General features: G+C 45.9%; 1 protein-coding gene across 4 annotated transcripts in view; it reads left to right on the top strand.

The window, feature by feature from the left end:
- The first annotated feature begins 6,283 nt into the window (after window positions 1-6,283).
- stxbp5a (syntaxin binding protein 5a (tomosyn)) overlaps window positions 6,284-25,873 on the top strand; it is a 134,661-nt gene continuing 115,071 nt past the window's right edge. For all 4 annotated transcript variants that reach the window (XM_056294696.1, XM_056294694.1, XM_056294695.1 and 1 more), the window contains exons 1-2: window positions 6,284-6,421; window positions 8,587-8,684. In XM_056294696.1, the coding sequence (XP_056150671.1) occupies window positions 6,284-6,421; window positions 8,587-8,684 (236 nt within the window). The remainder of the gene's footprint in view (window positions 6,422-8,586; window positions 8,685-25,873) is intronic.

Below are 25,873 nucleotides of genomic sequence, written 5' to 3'. Positions count from 1 at the left end.
CCGTGTAATCTTTAGCAAACTGCAGATGGGCAGCAATGTTCTTTTTGGAGAGCAGTGGCTTTCTCCTTGCAACCCTGCCATGCACACCATTGTTGTTCAGTGTTCCCCTGATGGTGGACTCATGAACATTAACATTAGCCAATGTGAGAGAGGCCTTTAGTTGCTTAGACGTTACCCTGGGTTCCTTTGTGACCTGTCCGACTATTACACGCTTCGCTCTTGGAGTGATCTTTGATGGTCGACCACTCCTGGGAGGGTAACAATGTGCTCCATTTGTACACAATCTGACTGTGGTTTCATGGAGTCCAAACTCTTTAGAGATGGTTTTGTAACCTTTTCCAGCCTGATGAGCATCAACAACACTTTTTCTGAGGTCCTCAGAAATCTCCTTTGTTCTTGCCATGATACACTTCCACAAACATGTGTTGTGAAAACCAGACCTTGATAGATCCCTGTTCTTTAAATAAACCAGGGCGCCCACTCACACCTGATTGTCATCCCATTGATTGAAAACGCCTGACTCTAATTTCACCTTCAAATTAACAGCTATTCCTAGAGGTTCACATGCTTTTGCCACTCACAGGTATGTAATATTGGATCATTTTTCTCAATAAATAAATGACTAAGTGTAATAATTTTGTCTTATTTGTTTAACTGGGTTCTCTTTATCTACTTTAGGACTTGTGTGAAAATCTGATGATGCTTTAGGTCATATTTATGCAGAAATAGAGAAAATTCTAAAGGGTTCACAAACTTTCAAGCACCACTGTATAGCCATACCCTAGGTTTATATCCATCCATCCACCCCCTTCCATCCATCCATTCATCCATCCATCATCCATCCATCCATCCATCATCCATCCATCCATCCATCCCTCCCTCCATCCATCATCCATCCATTCATCCATCCATATATCCATCATCCATCCATCCATCCATCCATCCATCCATCCATCCATCCATCCATCCATCCATCGAGTGCAAAGCAGAGAGAGACAGGTCACCGGTTCAACATGATCTCGTAGTCATTCATAACTAAAGGCAATTTAGAATCTCCAATTAAGTTACCATGCATATCTTATGACTATGGAAGTTTTGTTTTTGGTGGAGTTTTCCCCTCAACCGGATTGACGATCTAAGCATAGGAGGTGTACATTGCACTTTTTCTATGTCTTTCTCTTCTTTTTTTTTAATCTGTTGGAGAATGTAATATGATTGTAAAAGCCTCTGGGACTGCATTGTGATTAAGGGCTATGCAAATAATATTTGACTCAACTTGAATATGAAACCGGATCACCCTGAAGAAACCCACGCAAACATGAGGGGCGCGTGTAAACCCCCACACAGATAGGTGGGAATTGAACCCTCTCATTGTGTGGCAAAAGTGCTAACCAGTAAGCCACCATGCAAATACGAAACAGCTGAAACAACAGAGAATCTGTTGACATTAACTCTCTCATCCCGGGGGCTTAAGATCCAGGTCAGTCGTGAGATTATTCACGAGGAAAGCTGTCCAGAAAGTCACCAGCCAAAAATGGTAGCAGTAGAAAGATAGGATAACGGGTAACTAGCAGGCTGTGACGTCAACAATTCAGTCATGCTGATGGGTCGAAATACAATTACAGACGATGCGTGTTGCCTTAGTATCAACATAGCAAGGGGTTAAGGACATTATCATAACATCTTCTTGAGAGAATAATTGATCCTGGGGCATCTGGGTGGCGTAGCGGTCTATTCCGTTGCCTACCAACATGGGGCTCGCCGGTTCGAATCCCCACATTACCTCCGGCTTGGTCGGGCATCCCTACAAACACAATTGGCCAAGTCTGCGGTTGGGTAGCCAGATGTTGGTATGTGTCCTAGTCGCTGCACTAGCGCCTCCTCTGGTCGGTTGAGGCACCTGCTCGGGGGGGAATAGTGTGATCCTTCCACACGCTATGTCCCCTGGCGAAACTCCTCGCTGTCAGGTGAAAAGAAGTGGCTGGCGACTCCACATGTATCGGAGGAGGCATGTGGTAGTCTACAGCCCTCCCCGGATCAGCAGAGGGGAGCAGAGCATGGCTGGATTACGGACCGGGCATGCCGGGCGAGTGCCCCGGGGCCCCGAACCATGAGGGGCCCCAAAAGGTTAGGGGTATTGTGTTCGCATATAGTAGGGATCCCCAATCATACCCTACAAGGGACGTTTGTTCCAACCCTGCGTCGTGATCCAACTAGTCTCTACTGATGTGGGGCCCCAAGCTACAGTCTCTATTGATGCGGGGGCCCAAGCTACAGTCTCTACTGATGCGGGGCCCCAAGCTACAGTCTCTACTGATGCGGGGCCCCAAGCTACAGTCTCTACTGATGCGGGGCCCCAAGCTACAGTCTGTACTGATGCGGGGCCCCAAGCTACAGTCTGTACTGGTTCGCCTACTAATGGTTGGGTATTTGCATTAGTTTTACATTTAACAATGTTTAGTATTGTTTGCGTAGCCTATCTGATGGGGGGGGGGGGCAATGGACGTGTGTACCCCGGGAACCCCTGGTGGGTTAATCCAGCCATGAGACTGGGACAGCTCAGAAAATAGGGTAATTGGCCAAGTACACGTGGGGAGAAAAAAAGGGGGGAAGCCCCAAATAAATAAATAGATATATACATAGATGAATAAATAACTGATCCTGGCTGCAGATCACAGCTGTTTGTATTGCACACACAAGAACCACATATTGTTGGTTTTAAGTCAAGTCACGTCGAGTCAATTTTATTTGTATAGCCCAATATCACAAATTACAAATTTGCCTCAGTGGGCTTTACAGCAACACAACATCCTGTCCTTAGACCCTCTCATCGGATAAGGAACAACTCCCTAAAAAAAAAGAAAAGGAAAAAAAACCTTTAACAGAGAGAAAAAATAGGAAGAAACCTCAGGGAGAGCACCAGAGGAGGGATCTCTCTCCCAAGATGGACAACGTGCAATGGATTTTGTGTTTACACAATTTACACAATACAACACTGAAAGAGGATAAACAGAATTATAACGGACTTATAAAATCTATGAAGAACATGATGCACAGGATGCCGAGCAGTATCCAGACGCCACCGGAACAGCCCAGGACCCAAACCACGTGACCAGCATCATCATGTTAAAAAGTAAGATAAAATAAAATAATCCTATCCTCTTTACTAAAGATAGAAATTATACCCCGATTGTCCAGTCTCCCTTCTCCCCCTTTGTATTTCTACCTTTCTCCCTTTGTACTTTGGCCCTCTCAGAGAAGAACAATACAGCACTGTCTCAATGGAAAGCCTTATCAAAGAGCACAAACACAGCGGTCAGACTCTACAAACCACACACACACACACACACACACACACACACACACACACACACACACACACATACACACGTGTACTTCACACATGCATGTGCACACACACGCACGCACACACACACGTGTACATCACACATGCATGTGCACACACACACACACACACACACACACACACACACACACACACACACACACACACACACACACACACACACACACACAGGCAGAGTGCAGCCAGATGAATGGTCTGGCCACAGCACAATGGTGCTTAATGAAATCACTGATGTCAGAGTTGCCCAGATCCCTCCCCTCCCCTCCCCTCCCATAACACTCACACACACACACACACACACACACACACACACACACACACACTAATGAACACACCCAAACAGACACAAATATGGACACATAAACACTCTTATACACACACACACACACACACACACACACATAAACAAACAATCACACACACAGACTTACAGAGATTGACTAATAAGGGCCTTTGTGTTTGGCTGCATAATGTATTCCGGATCTGGTGATATCATTAGTTGGGCTTGGAAAGTGTGTGGTCAATTTCAGTTCATTATGCAACTCACACTTGCAAACAATTGTTCCCGAGCCACGGTGATGCGATGACTGAATTAATAATTTGCTACCTTATCCTCTTCATCGCCTTTTCGTGGCCTTTTACTCAATCACATCTTTATTTCCTTGATACGTCCTTTATGTCAGCCATGCATAAACAAAAGATGGCTAGCACAGGAAGCACCGTGGACAGGTGCACACAATCAGCATTGCTCACTGAGGATCATGTTGTATCAGAAATGATAGCGACGTGGGCTTGGCGTGTGGATTAAAACTGCCATTTTTGACTTTTCCCCAGTTTAGGGCGGTGTTGGGCATCAGGTGTGACTTAGCAAAAGTGCAAACACAAATATTACTTCCGCCGCTGCACCCGGGCCCCTCTCACCGTCAGGCACCTGTCGTATCGGCAAACAGTCCTTACAGGTGGTCACCGTCAGCCAGGAATGGGGAGCCCAAGTCGAGCTTCTCTGTGCCGCTACTTCACTCCGTCACCCTCCGTGTGTGCACACACGCACATGCAGCTGAGGTGTGAAGCCAGGAGGGTAGCTGGGTCTGCAGGGGGAGACCTGACAAGTCAGACCGAGCAGTAGAGCTCTAGAATAACTACTGGTGCTTGGTGTCTTCTTTTTTGTTTTGAATCCCCCCCCCCCATTGTATCCGGCCAATTACCCCAATCTTCTGAGCCGTGCTCCACCCCCTCTGCTGATCCGGGGAGGGCTGCAGACTACCACATGCCTTCTCCCATACATGTGGGGTCACCAGCCGCTTCTTTTCACCTGACAGTAAGGAGTTTTGCCAGGGGGCTGTAAGACGTGGGAGGATCACGGTATTCCCCCCAGCCCCCCCAAACAGGCGCCCGACCAACCAAAGGAGGCGCTAGTGCAGCGACCAGGACACATCCGGCTTCTCACCCGCAGACTGAGCCAATTGTGTCTGTATAGGGACGCCCTATCAAGCCGGAGATAACACGGGGGTTCGAACCGGCGATCCCCGTGTTGGTAGGCAACAGAACAGACCGCTATGCTACCCGGACGCCTTTGTTTGGTGACTTCTACATACAGTAGCTAGATCTCCAAGAGCAGTGACGTCCAGTAAGGATGGGCATATGTCTGAGATTTTGGCGCCCCCCCCCCATTACTACACCCTACAGTTGATTATATTAACGTCTGTGGAGATGGGGGCTTGGGGGCTATTTAGAGTTTGACATCTGGGGGGGGGGGTAGCTGCACTGACTTCTCTCTGTGTAGCTACACCACTATGGAGAAGGCTAACTGAGTCAAAGACTGCACAATCAATTATTGATGTACATGGAGGAACATCTGGTTCACTGCATTATGCTGATAACACTGCCTCTCTAAGTGTCCTCTGGAGCTAAAAGATTGGCTTTTGTTCAAATCTGATTTGAGGCTTAAAAGCCGAGCCGGGTTTCAGTTAAATTCATGCAGCTCTTGATACTGGCTGAACTCTGCCAACGTAGTGGCCGGCCAGTGAATATGGCTGTATTTATTGTATGCACCGGGTCTTTGTTATGAAGAACAACGTCGTCTGGCTGCTGGGCAGCCTGGCAGGCACACCCTCTCTCTCTCTCTGTCTGCCCCCCATACCCACTGACTACTGCTGCATCCCAACATCACCGATTGCAGTGGAGCAAAATTGTGTGCGTGTGTGTGTGTGTGCGCGTGCGTGCGTAATCATGTGTGTGTGTGTGTGTGTGTGTGTGTGTGTGTGTGTTTGTGAGTAATGACGTTTGAGTGTGCGTATGAGAGAAACAGCGAGAGATAGAGAGGGAGGGAGAGAGAGAGGGCTTTTGCTTCTGACGCAGGGGGTCGATGAGAGGAGGAGAGAAGGGCAGCAAGGTGGTGGGAGCTTTATGGTGAAGCCTCTGTCAGACATCCGGGTGCTGAAATCCGCAACAGCACCCACCACTCGTGTGCGTTTCCGCGTTAAGCAGCGCGGAGCAGCGATCAGAAGAGAAAGCCGCCGAGACGCAGTGGGACGCGGACTGAGACACGAACACACCGCCGCGTCACAGATCAGCCGCTACAGAAGCGATTGTCTTCTGAGATTTGAACGCTTTGGGAGCCCCGACCCCAGCGGTCCGCGGCAGATCCGTACAGCATGGAGACTGTGCTAAGAAGAAACACTAACATGTGAGATATACAGAGGAAATCTGGAGAGAGAGAGAGAGAGAGAGAGAGAGAGAGAGAGAGAGAGAGAGAGAGAGAGAGAGAGAGAGAGAGAGAGAGAGAGAGCGAGAGAGAGCGAGAGAGAGAGAGAGAGCGCGCGCGCGCGAGAGAGAGAGGCTTTCCCCATATCTACTGCGGCCCATCTCCTTTCTGTGGTCCCATAGTCTCGTCCACCGTGTTTCTTGGGGGGTAAAATGAAGAAGTTCAACATCAGGAAGGTTTTGGACGGCTTGAAAGAGGTCTCCTCCTCCACCCCGTCCGTCCAAGTGGGGCCACAAGAGAACAATCTGATCCAGGAGACCCTTCAGTCCGAGCATTTTCAGCTCTGCAAGGTGGGCGAGACAGATGTTTTTTTTCCTGTGTTATATGCAGCCGAATTCAACACGTTTAACCCCATATGTGTGTTTACTGGACCTGTATTGTTTTCCGTGCACCGCTATCACCTCACTTCGTATCCCATCGCAACATACAGCAGGTGCAAGTGCGCTCCTCGCTATAGATGATCGTTTATCGACACAACCTCCAGCTGCATGTTATTCTGCAGTCCCGTGTTGAACTATAGCGAAATGATTGCCAAATGCGTTTTGATAATAAAGCCTCATATACTAAATACAGAATAAACAAACGAGAGCCGTGTCTTTCCAAGCTTGGTCGCCAGGACTGAACATACCATAAAATGCGCAAATGGTTCCTGCGTGATGCAAATACGCGATCTCATATTTGACGACTTTTTTGTGTAATTTTACACCGCGTCATTGACCAAAAACAATCATTCTCTGCACAGTGATGCATAGCTAGTATTCTCTCTGTTAAAATGATACTCGTTCATGTGCACTTCGCATGAACTGTCATACTGAGGGGTTGGGCCATCTCGCCTCTTGCATAATCTGCTGGGTTTGGATTAACAAATCAGTCAATGCCCCCCCCCACCCACCCCCTTTCTCCCACTGGTACCCTTCTTCCCGCCTCTCTCTCTCTCTCTCTCTCTCTCTCTCTCTCCTCTCTCTCTCTCTCTCTCTCTCTCTCTCTCTCTCTCTCTCTCTCTCTCTCTCTCTCTCTCTCTCTCTCTCTCTCTCTCTCTCTCTCTCTCTCTCTCTCTCTCTCTCTCGCACACACACACACACACACACACACACACCACACACACACACACACACCGGTTCACCACCAGATGATTGATCCATTGGCGAGGACTGCGCCAGAAACCCCCCCCCCCAAAAAACAAAACGGAGCGCAGTGGTGTGTGCACACAGCTGCTTTATATATAGTACCACATTATAAAGCTAAGATGGTCCCAAAGTGCGAACTAATGGTTTGGTTTTAGGCTTTTGCAGACATTGCTGTGCGCGCTTTCTATTTTATCCTCTCCGGTCGTCTTTATAATGCGCGGTATTTGGGGTGAATGCGGTTTAGAAACTTCGGGGTTTCGTGACATTTTTGTTTTTTTGACGGGCGAAACTGGTTTGAACTGTACAAGCATCGCGCGTAACACTGCAAAATGTGTACGCGCTCAAACCGAGGGTATTGGTTGTTCTTTGATAATCTTACTTTTTTTTAATCTGTTCGCATTACAAGGGAGATTAGACAGAGATAAGGTCAGAGCAACTCTTTTTTTTTCTTTTATCTCTTTAAGTTAGGTTTATCAAATTTCCTGAACTCTCATCAGAGTTGGAATGAAACGCGTCCACGGCGCATGTAGGCCCGCATGGTGCCTGCTGATCGATGGGGTGTGTGTGTGTGTGTGTGGGGGGGGGGGGGGTGAAACAGGGTTTACTTACCGCCATCATTTTCCGATGTGACCACGTGACCGGGGCAGGTGTCCCCTCTTATGTAACACGGACACGTCCAGCAACCGACCACCGACGCTACAGGTCCATACAGCGTGGAGCCACAACGCCTCCGGACCGTGTTTTTGTACTGCTGCTTTTTATTTCCAGAGCTCAAATGTAATCACGACTCTATGTGGGAGGAGAACGAGAAGGACGAGGAGAAAGATGGAAGAAAGAAGGAGGGAGAGAGAGAGAGAGAGAGGAGGTGGTGAAAATACGTCCGCTGTGATTAAAGCACTCTGGTTGACTTAACAAAGCGTTAGCATTAGCATACCGACATGAGCCTCCTCCGCAGGGACAGACGCGACTCTTATTTTTTGTCTCTGAGAAAAAAAACACTTTCTGAGAATTTACTTGTTGTCACTTGTGTTACACAGTACTTTACATACCCAGATGTACAATTCTACTTCACTGTAAAGTGTCTTTCTGCTTTACAGCAGCGCTGCCGAGCACCGTGACACGCTAACTGACATATTCTTGCTATTGCTAATTGGTATGCTTCGACGCATGCTCAACCCAGGTGTAAAAAGCCCAGAAATGTTTTTGAATCACCTCATCCAGATGAAATGATTTAACTTTTCTGGGATGCTAATTGATATATTTTGATATACCCTAACAGCTTAACCCCCCACCCCACCCCCGTCTCTTCTCTCTATTGGTTGTGGCAGACTGTCCGCCATGGCTTCCCCTATCAGCCGTCCTCCATGGCCTTTGACCCGGTGCAGAAGATCCTGGCCATAGGGACCCAGAATGGGGCTCTCAGATTGTATCCTTTCACTTCCTATTGATCTTCAGTGTGTCAGTCCTGTGAGGGACAGCCTGCATAAGGCTAGCCTCTCCTCAGCAACAGGTAAGTGGCATTGGGAGGCTGTCGTGGTCAGATGCTCAGGGACATCACTGACAGTAGGTAGAATGAGGCGAGATGTTTGCTATCGAACCAGGCAGATACCAGAAAGCCTGTCCTTTTAATTCAAGGCTATTTAACCGGCTGATCATGGCTTTACCTTCATTCCCATTTGTCATTTGTCAAGCTGTATAACTAGAATAAGAAATGTGCAAGGACACATGAGGCCAGATTAACTGCTAGGGGGCCCCAGCAACATGGCGAATTGGCCACTGTACATTGTGCACATATCATGACATGACTGACTACACAGTGCTATATAAAATGCAACTTGATTGATTGATTGACAGTACTATTAATGTAGTTAAAAGGTTCATGAATTATCCAATTTAACAGATATCATTCCTTGAGCAATATAGTCAAGCACCACTAGGAAAACTTTCAGACAAGCTATTAACACAGGGTCCCTCTATTTGAAAGGGCCTCGAGACTAGTTAATAATGCAGGCCCCCTCATAAGGCCTATAATTTAAGTTAATATATTTCTAAACATATTTGCATTTAATCAAATTGCCACAAACCGCTGACATATGACAAACCTGGGGCCCCGGGGCAGTTGCCTGCTTTATCCAGTCCGTAATCCAACCTTCAGCACACATAGTGTCGGAGATGCAAAGCACAACTTTCATGTGGCTTTATTGTGATAAAAAATTACAGGATCACCTTCTCAAGTTTGTGATTGGATCTACGGCTAGTATTGACTGCACATTTTCAGTTGAGTAACTAAGATTACATATTATTAACAAAATATCCTGACTGGATGCTTAAAGGTACAATCTGTAATGGTGTGCGCCACGACGGCTATGTGAAGTGCTGCAACAACATGAGTGGTTTACTGGATCAATTTTGAGTATATTTTTTTTGAGAAATGGGGACAACTGGAAGCCTCTAAAGGAACTGAAAGCGATGCAACATTGACTGGTTTTCACATTCTAAAGTAATAAAGCGAACAGTGTTTATGAAGTTTAACCAAAACAATGGCAGAAGTCGGGCGGACAGCCGCTGTGTGCAACAGTTGTGGATTGTACCTAACATTGACATTATAAAATGGATGCTTTTGCACTGGTTCTGCAGAGCTAAAGTTAGCTCATCTAAATGTTTTGAGCTAACCAACAACCCAGAAAAGCAAGATGACATATCAGAAACATAAACTTTCATAAAAGATGGACATGTTTCAGCATGTTAAAGGTGATAGAGAACGTCTTACCTGCATCTCTGTTGATGGAGTTTCTGTGAGATTTTGACTTGAATGAAACCACATGGGCATTAATGGTGGTGGCGCAAATATATATATATATATATATATATATATATATTTCTATTTTGCCAAGTCTCTTACTAATGAGGATCATAATCTTAATTAGAAAAATAAAAATCTTTAATGTCTTGCATATGTACCCACTCAAACATTTTTGGAGTGGTCGCACCCCCACCCCCCCCATCTCCACCCCCACCCCAAATCTTCACAGATAGTATATGTGAGACTGTTTGTAAGTGAATGAGTCCATTTGAAGCCAGGTTCATGAAGTGCTTTGCATCTAAAATTATATCAACCACAAATGGAAAAAGCAAGAACAACACAACAATGTTTGAATTCTTTTTTTTTTCTTCAACTAAGCTTGTTTTTGGACGTAATCTCCGTTCTTGTGAAGACTTCTCACCCAGGCATTTAAAAGCTCAGAAAAAGACATTGAAAAGTCAGTGTTTCCACTGTATTGCTGCAGAAGAATGTGTTTAAGGTTGCTCATATCAGCTTGCTAGCAGTTGCGGGCTGTTTACACAAACAGGGACAACAGCTTGCAGTGAAATGGCACCACAGGGAGTCGTAGAGCTTCAGAGGACGCCTGCTAGCTGGCCTGTGTCAGGGCCACTTTTACAGTTCCTCCATGTGTTCTTCTCTCTGTTCTACAACCGTTGCCAGCTCATTATAGTGTGATGAAGAGCTGTCCGCCTGGCTCCCTCCTTCCCCACCTGCTGGTTCTCATGGCTGTGACTCATAGTTGGGTTCACCTGCATAGAAAGGTGAGGCTAAAAACAGCTGGTCGATATGGAGGAAGATGAAGGTGTTCTTGCAAGTTCTAGAGTGAAATACCTTAACTCACTTTTGGCATTTTTTTAAACTTGCTGTATTACCACAGATGATGATCTAATGCAGATGAAATTCTGTATCAGGTCTGTGGAGGAATAGAGGATGATTACCAAGATGGCTCCTTTGGTAGAAATACTGTGTCTGGGCATATTATTCACCCCAGAATTCATAAGTAAATTTTTTAATGAGCTCGATGAGCAGTGTTTGCCCATATTACTGGTACAGCATATGGTCACATGCACTGGCGGCTCCACACAGGGGCGAAGATATGGTTTCCACCATACCACCAAAAAGATAACACATGAAAGAATGGTGACCACGTATTTAGGTAGAGCCGTCTCAGCATATGGTTCCTGCTGGCTGAAACCGATCAGTTTAAACTTGAAAGTTTAAACTGAGAAATCTTCGTTCTGTCTAAATGACTGTTGATCAGATAGAGCCTTATCAGAGCCAAGAGAGACGTGTAGTTGGTGCCGTTTCTCCTTCCTGCTGCAGTTTTGGCCGTCTCGTCTCTTCCTATCTGATGACAGTGACACCAGCTCAATACAAATGATGGGACCACACTAGCGTATTCATCATCTTTACTCTGTGATGAGAATTGTCATTGGCGAAGCGCAAGCTGTGCTTCAGGTTTTGTGTCTCATTATGTCATCAGTGAGGCTAATGTAATAGCATTCAAGTGGTAGAGCCCACCAAGTTTCTTTTAACAGTTGCAGCTCATGACACGATGCTGGCAATGCCAAATACGGCTTGAAGGATGGGTAGTGAAAACTACACCTAAATTTAGCTATTATGAACACAACATTATGATGTGACATTTTGCAGTTACTTGAAAATCCATATGTATATCGTCACCTCTTCTCATGAGGAGCACTACCACATGTTATTGCTACGATCTGTGCACCGATTGGCTTAAAATTGGTATCTCAGTATTTTTTTTTTCTTGTGTGTTGTCGGGAATTCGCATTTTCCCCAAAACACCTTCCATGTTTTAGAGCTACTGCTTGTGCAGCTAGTGGCTACCCATGACTGCTATCTGTTTGTGTGTGTGTGTGTGTGTGCGCGCGCGCGCGCGTGTGTGTGTGTGCGTGCGCGCGCGTGCGTGCGTTTGCCTGCCTGCCTGGCCTGTCCAGACATTTGGCTGCACCCTTCTCCCATAGAGGATTACAGGAAGTGGCAGATCAAGGGCCTTAGCCTGGCAATTTGGCAGAGTGCGGAGAATTACAGCAGGAGGTGTGTGTGTGTGCATGTGTGGCTGTGTGTTTGTGTTCGTCTGTAGGTGTTTAAGTTAGAAATTGTGTGTGTGTGTGCTTTCGTGCATGCGTCCGTGCTTGTTTCCTCTGAGCAGACGGCCGACCCCTCCAGCCATAAAGCCAATCACTTCTGTGATCCCCCCCAAAACTGTCCCATGTTTGATGCATGCCTCTGGCTCTAGCTGGCCAGCTGGGAGATGTGTCCAATGTCTGCTCGGTGCTCTTTGGAAGAGGGAAGGAAAGGAAGTGAGAGAGAGAAAAACTAGAGGATAGAGGGGGGAAAAAACCACAAGGGGGGTGGGGGGTGGATAAACAACAAAGAAGACAAGGAATAGTGCGGCAAGAGGGAGAGATGCAGAGAGAGAGTGAGAGAGCGAGAGAGAGCGAGGCAGACCAGCCCCTACTGTAAGATCTAATAGCCAGGAATAGAAGTCTTATTGATCCATGTGTGGTAATGCGTGGAGACAGATATGCCTAACTGCACACACGCACCACTTTCAATTGTTTTCTGCACAATACCTCAGCAGAGAAAAGGGCCTTTTCAAAAAAGGCATGAGCAACTGAAAAAGGTTTTGCTGTGCAAGCAGTTTGTGTGTATTAGGTGTCCACTGAATTAGCAATTTAATTCCACAAATAAGCAAAAATTGCTTGGTTATAAAGTGCGGATTTTAAAAAAGAAGCTGTTTGGCTTTGAGAACGTTGACACGGGACTGAAAGTACAATCTGGATTTGTGATAAGAAGCACGACTTGCAAAAGGTTGGAAGAACTAGGGGGGAAATAGTACTTTTCCTCCTTCCTTTCTCCTTTCCTGTCCTCTGCCTTTCCCCCTATGTTCCCTTACAGGGCAAACGCGCTGTATTACTTTAGCTTTTTAATACTGTGTATGTAGTACTGGTTGGGCCCATCTCTGTGATAGTCTTTGCTTTTCCTGTGTGTGCATGTGAGTGTTAGGTCGTCTGTTGGCTTAGCGTCTACCACAGTGGTGGCTCCCCTCTCAGGAGAGATGGCTCTTTACTGGTGTGGGCAGGGGAGGTGACAGCGCTATATCTCAGAGGCTCCCTGTGAGCTGGCGAGACGCAGATCAATGAATCAAATTGTCGCTCCATGCCCTGCCAGATTATCTCATCGGCAGGCACGGGGCATGAGAGGACTCGCACATACAAATGGAAGTAGATGTGTGTGTGCACAAAAACACACTAACTCGCGTGTGTGCTTCTATTGGTGAGTAGGCATGTCCACACAATTACGTGTAAAACGTGTGTGCAGATGTTCACTTTCATGCAAACGTGTAGGGCCTGCGCAGGGTCTTACATGACTAACCAATAGAAATGTGAGTGGATGATTAGTACAGCCTTTCACACTGCATACAAATGTACACACAAAATTGCACATGTGCTTACATGCACATATGCACATTGTCATACAAGCCAGTAACTTTTGTATGCACCAAAAATGTGTATTGGTGTGTACATTTTTGTATGGGCATATGCACATTTTGTGCAAACACATGGGCACAGGCTTTGTCACAGGTTTTACAGTACTGCTTCAACATGGATGTTCAGAAAATAATGATAATGATCAGCCATTAAAATTTATGGAACATTTCCACATTTTGGGGCGGCATGGTGGCGCAGTGGTTAGCATGGTTGCCTCACAGCAAGAAGGTCCTGGGTTCGAGCCCCGGGGTATTCCAACCTTGGGGGTTGGCCCGGGTCGTCCTCTGTGTGGAGTTTGCATGTTCTCCCCGTGTCTGCGTGGGTTTCCTCCAGGGGCTCCGGTTTCCTCCCACAATCCAAAGACATGCAGGTCAGGTGAATTGGCCGTACTAAATTGCCCCTAGGTATGAATGTGTGTGTGTGTGTGTGCGTTGGCCCTGTGATGGTCTGGCGGCCTGTCCAGGGTGTCTCCCCACCTGCCGCCCGATGACTGCTGGGATAGGCTCCAGCATCCCCGTGACCCTGAGAGCAGGATAAGCGGTTTGGATAATGGATGGATGGATTTCCATATTTTACTCAGGCAGTCTATTTAGTAGACCAAACAAAGGTTTGATGAAATGTGTAGGTTTTGATGTCAGTTATAATTCATCTGGCTTCCATTCTGTTTCAGAGCAGGACGCTCTCCTCTTCGATAAATTCTAACGACTGATCTATCTTGAACATTTTGTTGTTAATACAATAGGCATAGATGCCATGAAAAGCCTGTGGCACATATGTCAAGGTAGACTTAAAGGTATTCTCAAGTCTGTGTCCTATTTTTGACCAAGCTCTGGGTGAGAATTTGTAATATATTTCAGAGTCCCAAAGTTCAGAGTTTCAGAGAAATATACTTTATTCTGATGGTTTCTTGTGAATTAACTTTGTCTTTTTACAATATCAGCCCCTAAAGAAACCATTGCTTGCTTTGTTATGAAGTCTTTATTTGAGGAGTAATTCATGATTTAAAGAATATAACATTATTATGATTATGTATAATTTATGATATATCCCAGATGATGATTCCTGATTAGGGATATAATGAATGATTTCTCTCCAGCTGCCACTCCTGTCTGTGTTTTGGCTGCATTAATAAAGGCTTCATTCAGACTGCAGACAAAAGTGGTCCAAATCTGTTTTTTTTGCCTACGTGTGACACAGATCAGATTTTTTTTCTAAGCAATATGAACGCACAAATCTGGCCCAAATCTTTTCGAATCAGATTTGGTCCTAAATCCGATACAGTTCTGTTTTGTTTTTTGTTTTTTTTGCAATGCGACTTCAGTCTGAACAGGCATATCAGAATGCATGCGACTTTCACGTCATTCCTGATTGACACATCACAAATCTGCGCTGGCGGGAGTCATGTGATTACAAACATGGAAGATAGCTGCGGTGGATGTAGTCAGTGGAGGGACAGTGAGGTGTTAAACATCATAAATATGAGGGTATCCGGGTGGCGTGGCGGTCTATTCCATTGCCTACCAACACGGGGATTGGCAGTTCGAATCCCTGTGTTACCTCCGGCTTGGTCGGGCGTCCCTACTGATACAGTTTGCCGTGTCTGCAGGTGGGAAGCCGGATGTAGGTATGTGTCCTGGTCGGTCGGGCGCCTGTTCAGGGGGGAGGGGGAACTAGGGCAAATAGCGCCGTCCCACATGCTATTTTCCCCTGGCGAAACGCCTCACTGTCAGGTGAAAAGAAGCGGCTGGCGACTCAACATGTATTGGGGGAGGCATGTGGTAGTCTGCAGCTCTCCCCGGATTGGCAGAGAGGACAGAGCAGTGACCGGGATGGCTCGGAAGAGTGGGGTAGTTGGCTGGATACAATTGGGGAGAAAAAGGGGGGGGGGGGGTCCAATCCAATTTAAAATAAAAAAAAACCTCATTAGTATTTGGGGTGACACTTCTGTATAAGCAAAATTAGAGAATTAGAGGGTTGGTATCATAACCGGTCTGTGTTTGAAAGCATATCAAATAAATGACCAAACGGGGCCACAGAAGAATGTGGCTGCAGTGTCAGAGAAAAGTTAAGAGCCTTGAAGCTAAGTATAAAGAAGCTGAAGCCTCAAATCAGCAAAGCAGCCATGATGTTTTGTTATTGTCTTTGTTATTGTTCTTTTGCGCATGCGGGTCAGTTCCGCATTGTGACCAGTTCACACTGGACTGATATTGGCCAAATCCCCCCCCCCCTTTTTTTCTCTCCAATTGTATCCGGCCAATTGCCCCACTCTCCGAGCCATCCCAGTTGCTGCTCCACCCCCTCTGCCGATCCAGGGAGGGCTGCAGACTACCACATGCCTCCTCCGATACATGTGGAGTCGTCAGCCATTTCTTTTCACCTGACAGTGAGGAGTTTCACCAGGGGGACGTAGCGTTTGGGAGGGTCACGCTATTCCCCCCAGTTCCCCCTCCCCCCCGAACAGGTGCCCCGACCAACCAGAGGAGGTGCTAGTGCAGTGACCAGGACGTATACCCACATCCGGCTTCCCACTCTCAGGCACGGCCATTTGTGTCTGTAGGGACGCCCGACCAAGCTAGAGGTAACACGGGGATTCGATCCGGTGATCCCTGTGTTGGTAGGCAACGGAATCGACTGCCGATGGTAAAAAGAGATAGCTGGCAAGTTCTCTGTTAAATGCCTGGTTTAAAGGGAGGGAGAAATTCTTTTCAGCTCACAGATCATTCGTTCGTTCATTCATTTAATTCTTTTTTTTGTCCTTCCCTCCTTAGACCTCATTGGCTACGCTAGTTGCGAGCTAACCTCTTCAGATGGCAGTCCACAGCAGTGCAGGCCAAGCCTGGGGTTGTGTGTATGTATGTATGTGTGTGTGTGTGTGTGTGTGTGTGTGTGTGTGTGTGTGTGTGTGTGTGTGTGTGTGTGTGTGTGTGTGTGTGTGTGTGTGTGTGTGTGTGTCTTTGTTGTCTGTGCCTTTGCATTCGTGAGTGTATTTAGTTATGTAATGTACCGGAGCTCAGCGAAGATGAGGCTAAATGAGACAGCAACACTCTCATCAAAGGAGTTAAGCCTCTGCTGCTGTTGCTTGTCGGACATCTAAGTCCGGACCCGTGTGATTAACATTGTCTCCTGTTTACCGTATGCCGCTGATGATGTTTTGTGTTACTCACCACTGATAAGGTGCTGTTTGAGGTGTAGTTTTGGGGCAAAAAGCAAGTGTTGGTTTTTTTTTTTTGTTTTTTTTTTGTATCTCTGCATTGCTGGTTACTAGGTTTTGTGAGCAATAGCATCTGGTGGGAGAGGGTTTGGTGAAGGGAAGGGGGTCTCGCACTAAATCAAGAGGGATTAGAATCTCATCCTAGCCAACCTAATTTCACTCCTCGTGCAACTGGGACAGGGATTTGGGGAAGAGGAAAAAGGATGAGCCGAAATGAAAAGATCTCCCTGTCACGCCTAATGAGAAAATTTGTCAGTGTGTGTGTCTGTTGGTGTTTGCGCGTGTGTTTGGGGAGGATAGCTGGTGCGAGTTGACAGGAGGTAGCTTGTGTCTGTCAGATGCTATTTTTGTTTTGTTTGGTTTTTATTGTGTCTTTTAAGAGTACCAAGCGTCGGGGTCAGCGGTAAGGTCACGCGGTGAACGGTGAACTGACGAGATGTGGCGTTGATGTCGACACGGCGCACGTCAACTTTGCTCCGTCAGTTGTAGCGGGGCCTGCCTGTGTGTGTTTGTACCTGTGTGACATGTGGTGAAGTGCTGTTCATCAAAGACCGCTTTTGTACCGGTGCCCATCTTTTATGCACTCCTGGAGCACTCTCCTCTCAACATCCTCTCGGTACGCTCTGTGCTTAATGCCGAAAATTGAATTTTGTTGCAGGTTTTTTTTTTCCATTAATATAGCCTCTTCTCTTTCTGTCCAACAACCTGACAGGATGTCCTGCTTAAGTCCCTTACCTATGGCAAGTGCCAAATGGGATCGGGGGGTTTAGGATGATTAAAATTGGACTGCTGTGCTGCTGCTGTTTAATAATTCCACGTACCTTCAGCTTTTACCCCTCTTGGTTTTCGTCCCTTATCTCTGCCAGCTCCATTCTTACCAGAGACGATAGGGGTGTGTGTGTGTGTGTGTGTTTGTGGGTTTGGGTGCGACTGACGGGGCATGTGTGTGATTCACAAGTCCGCTAACAGAAAAATGTTGATGAACGGTTCCATACTGTTTGTCTGCCTCTCGTGAGTCATCTGGTATCAAGGGGCCACGTGATTGCTTTGCTAACTAGAAAGCTGTGTCATTGGGGGACAGGAAGACTTGGTGACTGGGAGAAAGCTAACACAGCTCTGGGATCAGAGTGAGACAGCATAAAACACTCAACTATCACTGTGGAGGGTGTCCGGGTAGCGTAGCGGTCTATTCTGTTGCCTGCCTGCCAACCAGAGGGTTTGCCGGTTCGGATCCCCATGTTACCTCCGGCTTGGTCGGGCATCCCCACAGACACAATTGGCTGTGTCTGCGGGTGGGAAGCTGGATGTTGGTATGTGTCCTGGTTGCTGCACTAGTGCCTCCTCCGGTCGGTCGGGGCGCCTGTTCGGGGGGAAGGGGGAACAGAGGGGAATAGCGTGATCCTCCCGTGCGCTACATCCCACTGGCGAAACTCCTCACTGTCAGGTGAGAAGAAGCGACTGGTGACTCCACATGTATTGAAGGAGGCATGTGGTAGTCTGCAGCCCCCCCGGATCGGCAGAGGGGGTGGAACAGCGACCGGGACAGCTCGGAAAATAGGGTAACTGGCCAAGTACAGTTAGAGAGAAAAAGCCGGGGGGAATATCACTGTGGGACCTACAACCAAATGGGATATAGTTAAATTTCAGTGATTCGAGGTAGTCGATCCTTTAACATTTTTAAAGGTTACTGTACAGTGAAGCTAGAGAAGAATTCATGTTTTGAGAAATATTGTGTTCGCCTCAGGTTTCTATTTCTCATAATTTGTTTGTGCTTGGCATGCTGAGAATCTTGGTATTCATGTTTATGGATGTGTGATACTCAGCAGCTAATGTTTGGTACTTGCGGCTCCGTGCAGCTCTACCTGATGCCTGCGAGGTCACCTACCTGTGCACTAATTACTCTCAACAGACGGCCGGCCACGCTTCACCGGCTCATCGTAAATACACAGTGTCATGTGGGTGGGAGAGAGAGTCGAGTGAAGATAAGCAAGGAATTTTTAAGCACACACACACACACACACACACGACAGCTGCACACACTCGCCTCTCACACTCACACTCACATGCACACATTCAACCACACGCACACAGAAGGTGTGTGTAGACTAGCAACAGGCCTGGACGCTGCATGTTGTAAACCCTTGATTTGTCGGTCTGTATGTCCATCCATTCTTTCATCCATCCAGCTGAGCGACAGCTTTCCCCATCAAGCTGGCCTATCGATTCTCCCTTTTAAAGCCCCTTTCTTCAAAAAACTAAAACCGAGGACAGTTGCAGTGCACAGATGCCCCCCTGGCAAGGCCTGCCACACATATCTCAACATCTGTCCCTCTCTCAATAGTATGTGACTCTGAGGTGCAAGCAGGCAAGAGGAGGGCAGAGCAGGATAAATTGATGTGGGGCTCCACTTCATGGCTATTGTATAACAACCAAAAGAGCCACTGGACCTCCCATCGAATGGTGACAGTGACAACTGGCCTGTTTCAGACGCTTTCTCAACATTTGTATTTTAAGAAGGAATTTGGAAAGGGTGGTGAAGATGGTGGCTTTGATTCTGATGATGACAAGGGGGATGATGGTGATGAATAATTTCATTATGGTATTGACTTGACTGTAATTCGGGATTCTTTTGGGTACTTGTCTATTTTTCCTCAGTGTAAGTGCTTACATGTACATGTACAGCATCCTTTTGAAACGGGCTCGCTGCGCCCCAGCCTCACAGACAGACAGCGACTTTCAGGGACACACAGGGCTGCCAGCTTATAGTGATTTATGACAGGATTTGCTTCCAACAATTGCTTTTTCAGCATTGCTGGTGCCAGTTGCCTGGACCGTGTTCCTATTGATTTGCACTCATATTAGTCACTGGTCAACAAGGGCGAAACCATGGTATAGACGTTGGGGGCGTGGGGGGGTCCAAATGAGAGCCCTCCCCCAGAAATGTTTTTTAAAGTGCATTTCCCACATGATCTATGATATCTATATATGAAAATTTGCACATTTAGAACATACTTTTGAGGAGTTGAATTGTAACCAGCTAACATTATTTTACCTGAAGAGCAATGACTGACCTTGATGATAATTTTAATTTCATTCATTCATTATCCAAGCCGCTTATCCTAAGTAGGGTTGCGGGATACTGGAGCCTATCCCAGTAGTCATTGGGCGGCAGGCGGGAGACACCCTTTTTATTGTCATTTCAATTTGATACATTTAATATTCTGCTTGTATTGCTAGTTTTATTTACTTTAATATTATCATGCTATATAAAGAGTGTACAATGTAGAGTAGTAACAGCTACCTGAAACATTTGCTATTCCTTTATCTACTAAGCTAACATTACCTGTTTAGGGATCTAGTTACTTACTGTCTGAAAAAAACCCTCCTATGTCCGGCTGCCGGTGTCGACCGGTGTCCTGCCAAGGTACGTATCCCTTGATAGAAGTGTGCCCCTGGCTGAATCCTTAGCTTGTTTTTCACTATTTACCAAATGGAACATGCACATATCATACACCAAAGCATTCAGGGTCACCTGCTGAATCTACCTATACCAAGTGTGAAACAATCTGACGCCTACTTTGGAGGCTAGCGCCATCGGAAGTTGCCCTCTGATAGGAAGTGTACCCCTTGGTGCGGCCAGGGGTACACTTCCTATCAGGGGATATGTACCTTGGCACGACACCGGTCCTGCGTTCTCCACTTTTTAGGTGACGTTACTTCTTCTGTTTGTTCACTTCCACTGACTGACCAGAAGAAAAAAAAACCCTGTCAAATTACATCACAGCACAGAACGATGTGAGGTGGATGAGAACATCAGGAGATCCGATTCTGAGCTTTTTTAGCAACCATTAATAGCAACAACAACATGCTAAATCAGACAACCCAATTGTGTGTGCTAGATGGATGCGACCAAGTGTACGATTGGGAGGGAGGGGTCACACACGTATGTTTTCCTTAACAAATGGAAATAAATAGGAAATAACAAGAGACAGATTCGTTGACAGGGTTCATAAAAGGAGAATATTTTACATATTTTCTACTGCATATTGAGGGGACAAATTGGTATCCCCCCCCCCCCCCAAAAATGCATGGTTATGCTCAAGCTGGTCAATATGCTTCCATGCTACAACGGCTCATGACCAAGAGTTTCAACCCCGTGCCGCAAAGGTCCTTCCATATCACATTTCTAAAATGAATAAGCCCCCGGATAGCCTGTACTTTTTTTTTTCTTTTCCGTAGCGTTACACATGGCTATCTGATGCTGGATCTGTGGAATATTTATGTGCTCGGCCACGGGGGACCGCTGTCAGTCTCAGTGATTTTAAATTGTGGTTCACTTATAAGTCCGGTCCGGTCCAGTGCATTTGTTATGACACTTTCTTGCTTATCCCAGTGAGACTGGAATGTTAGCTCCTGTCAAAATGCATTAAAACGGCCCTTAAACCTGGGAGCTTTGTAAAGCAGGTCATCCAAGTGGGAGAGGGAGGTGAGTGTCAGGCAGATTGGTAATTGCTACTTGCTCTTTGAAAGATGCCCCCAGCAGATAATGTCCTTTACCGGCGTTTCATGTGCATCATGTGATTTGAATTTCACTGTCAAACACGCTGGTGATGAAGTGTCGCAGTGGACCATCACAGTCGTGTGTGTTTAATAATAAATGGCAGTGTCACAACGCTGGTCTTTGAGATTGAGTCCACATTTTTAGGTGAAACTGCTGAATGCCACAGTTAAAGAGCCATCCGAAAAATAAGACCTGTAGAAAAGCCTATAGATGAGAAATCAATACAAATGATGCACATCTGCTCTCGTGAAGTTTACTAAGGTACCTTGTGTCTGTGTATTCTTGGGTGGCATTAACCTATGCCATATGATCTGGCCTTTACCAATTTATTTTTTTTTGTTAATTGGATTTTTATCTCGGTGGCACGGTGGCACACTGGTTAGCGCAGTCGCCTCACAGCAAGAAGGTCCTGGGTTCGAGCCCCGGAGTAGTCCAACCTTGGGGGGTCATCCTGGGTCGTCCTCTGTGTGGAGTTTGCATGTTCTCCCCGTGTCTGCGTGGGCTTCCCCTGGGTGCTCTGGTTTCCTCCCACAGTCCAAAGACATGTAGGTCAGGTGAATCGGCCAAACTAAATTGTCCCTATGTGTGTGTGTGGGCCCTGTGATGGACTGGTGGCCTGTCCATGGTGTCTCCCTGCCTGTCCCCAATGACTGGTGGGATAGGCTCCAGCATCCCTGCGACCCTGAGTTTGGAAAATGGATGGATGGATGGATGGATTTTTATCTTCACCAGGCGCTAGCCTTTTGGTGCTGTATTAGGGACATGGTGAGAAAAAAATTAGGGGGCGTTTTTGTTCCCTCGTAGTAGCCTGGAGGGGATTATGCATTTGGTCGCGTGCTGGCATGTGTCTGTCTGCAGCTAATCTTGCAAACTAATGGACCTATCAGCCTAAAACTTTTTTTGCACAGTCATGACGGTATGATGAAGAACCTCTAGTGGTTGTAGTGATTAAAAACCTTCGAAAAACATTTGTTCTCGCCATCAGCATCGCCAGGTCATTTTTCCAGGGCTTAAGCCCCGAATGCTTTGAGTGTAGCCCCGAATATGATTTTAAATTTAAGCCTATGTGAAGCCTGAAAAAAAAAACGTAATGTGTGTGAATGTCCAGTAGTCTTTGTAACATAACAACCTGTCAAAATAAATGCAGGTCTCTAAACTAACTCCGTGTGCACGCGCACACATGCCGTGTATATGTGGAAAGGTCTGATGGCCAGCGCTGAGTGACGTGACAAGTTAAAGTGGGAAGAGACGAGTAGAGGAGAAATTGCAAGGCGTGCAGGAAAAAAACAACTCAATCTTTTTGGATTTTTCCAAAAGAGAAGGAAGGGTAAGAATTTAGCCTATGTAGTAACTTTTCAGTAATGATTGAAATTGCCTGTTGATTTATATGAATTTGATTCGGCATCTACAATCATGATGAAGAGAATCTCTTCATCATGATTATAGGTGCCGTTTATCTAGCGAGCCATACTCGTCTAATCCCACAGCATACGTTTATTGTCCTTTAGCAGGGGTTTTCTCATAAATAAATCAAATTTCCAATAAAACGGTAACGACTCATTCATTTTACTATAGGCACAAACAAAAGTTAACCATCATATTGAGGTGCCAGACTGCATAAAAAATTTTCCGGGAAAGAATCCCCGTTGGACCTCCCTGCAGAAGTCCGGGCTAAGCCCCGAATGTCCTCAAATCCTGGAAACGCCCCTGGTCTCACTATCATCACTCCTTCTCCTCATTCACTCTCCAGGTGGCTTAACCAGCGCTGTTCACTGTCACTGCCCGCACTGAGTTAACCGTGTGCATGCGCGACTCACATCTACAGTCGAGTCAGATCGGGCAGCTGTTGGTGTCAAAACCAAAACATGTATTCGGACATGAGTCTTGAAAGTAAACAAGAAGCCAATCATATTTCACAAGTCAGCAAATCATTTGCTGCTGATCTCAGCACAGGAGAACTGGAGGGACAGTGGATGAACCAAATATGATTCGCCTTATTCACCTCGCCGCCATGCGGAAGTGCCATAGTCTCAAGTGTTAAAACTCCGCTATAAAAATACAATTTCAAGAATAGGATTAATCAGTCACAGCAGTGGTGAAATTCCCTTGGTTTTTTATCCAATATTTTAAAAATCCGTTTATATAGAGAATATACTGGCAGGTGTCACACCTGCTTGGGACCAAGTTGTTATACAATACGACAAATGAGGGAAAATCATGGCATGTAGAAAAAGATATGCGGCAGATGAAGACATTTGATGCCTGGTGCTCTTATTATTATTCAAATTGAACTTAACATTCCTGGTTACCTTACTGACATGTTTTTTAAAAGACAAGTGCTTGTCTATTATGATGCCTAAATATTTTACATGTGTCACTGTATTAATAACTTCACCATTTAATAAAATGTCCGGATCAACTGTGTTGTTGGTCCCTGATGTAAAGTACATGCAGACTGTTTTGCTTACATTGGGAGTTAAGCGTGAGTTTGTAAGCCAATCAGACACCTTGCATATGGCAGCTGTTAATTTAGCTGCAACTTGCTCTTTTGATCTTGCATGAGTGAAGATGACCGTATCGTCGGCAAACATTTGAATGTTTACATCAGGACAGGCTTGTGGAAGGTCGTTTATGTATATACTAAATAAAATTGGTCCTAGTATAGACCCTTGAGGGACCCCAGATGTACAATATGTGTTTTCTGAACAGTTGTCACCAATTTTATTACACTGTTTTCTCTTATTTAAATAGGACTCCATCCTGTCTAATGCATCAACGGAAAACTTAAATAGTGAAATCTTCGAGAGTAGGACGTCATGATTAACGGTGTCGAAGGCCTTTGTAAAATCCAAAAACACAGCTCCGACCACCATTGTCAAAATATCTTTTAATCTGCTCCACAAAATAACAGATCTTAGTTTCTGTGGAATGATGCTTACGGAAACCAAATTGCATTGGGTGTAAATTATCTGCACCTTCGTTTAAGTGGGTGACTAGCTGGTCACACACAATCTTTTCAGCAATTTTAGAGGCTACTGGGAGAATACTGATGGGTCTGTAATTTGATGGAGCAGTACTGTCCCCTGACAGGTGTCATTTCATCATGTCAGACTTGGTCGCATTCGAGCAAGGATCCGCCAAGGAGGCTATACATCCACAGACTGACAGGCAAAACGTTTTTATAAGGTGTATTTTTTTAGCTTGAGCGCTGCATACTAACAAGTTTTTTTCCATATTTCCCATTCAATCGGCATGGACACTGCAGAATATTGTTGTAATGCCAAGAAAAACACTGGTTTTTCTGTCCATGTGTGCGTGTAAGGCGAAAGGGAGGCACCTACTACACCTGGCAGAAATCTGCACTCTACTGAGTGCACTCCTTTCGTCTTTAAAGTGCGAACACTTCATGTGGACTTTGGTACACATCAAAATAGTCTAAACAGTTTGACAAAAAAAAAACCCAACATTGATCTGCTGCCAATCTGAAAGTGCATTTGTCTGTTTCTAATGTGAAAACAATTGCAAGACAGTCTGAAATAATTTAAGGAAATAAGGTGTGTTGAAACGCACTTTGAATTCAGTACAGGATGTGCTAATTGCTATAGAGGTCCAAAACCTTTAGAAACAATGACAAGGCAAGAAGGAGCACCATTGGCAATTCATCACCACTTTGTCCGTTTTAGCCACTTGACGCATTATGACAAGCAAGAAGCAGCTCAAACATTCCACTGTGGACCCATTATGCACTTAGCTCATGACTTGTCTTAACCTCTTCATTTTGGTTTTAATTTGAGCCAAAAGGTACATTTGTTATTTGGCAATGTGAACCATTGTCTGGCCGTTTTAAAGAGTTATCGCTGAGGTGAAAATGCCCTTAGTCTTTATGTATTCTCAAGGAGACCTAAGCAATGACACTTGGCTGGATGGGAAAAATTTACACCTGCGGCTTTTGATCTTGTACTGCATAATACTGGGGCTTTTAGGAGCTGCTGGACAACATTGTCTTCGTCTGACATGGATGATCTAACTTGGCATTGGTCGCTTGGCCTGACATTGCTGGCTTGACTTGACTTTGGTGATAAGTGTGGCAGTGCAACAGGGCGGACCGAACTGATACTGTCAGGTTGACACGGTCCCTGGTGTTTATAAAGGGGGACCAGCAGACAGAGGCACAGAGGTTCTGTCATTTTGCCTCGCATGCTGCCCTTCATCTGACCTCCAGGTCTCCACAGGGCCACTGCTGACATAACAGCAGAGCATCATCCTCTCCCTTACCTGCTCTCTGGCTTCATCTCCCACCGCGTCACATGCTGATCGCTTCCTCTCTGGCTCTCGTATCTTGTTTTCATCCTCTGGGGTCACATATTTTCAGGCTTTGCAGGATTTCTGATTTATGGAAACTAGTTCTGTCGATTTCTATCTGGCTGGAGTGCTTCCCGTCACAGTTTCGACTCTTTGCAGCTAATTATTTGACTTTGTCAAGGAAATTTAATGAGCCTCT

This window comes from Lampris incognitus, chromosome 15 (genome assembly GCF_029633865.1).
Source record: "Lampris incognitus isolate fLamInc1 chromosome 15, fLamInc1.hap2, whole genome shotgun sequence".
Classification (NCBI taxonomy): domain Eukaryota; kingdom Metazoa; phylum Chordata; class Actinopteri; order Lampriformes; family Lampridae; genus Lampris; species Lampris incognitus.
This window is presented reverse-complemented; position numbering and strand designations above follow the sequence as displayed.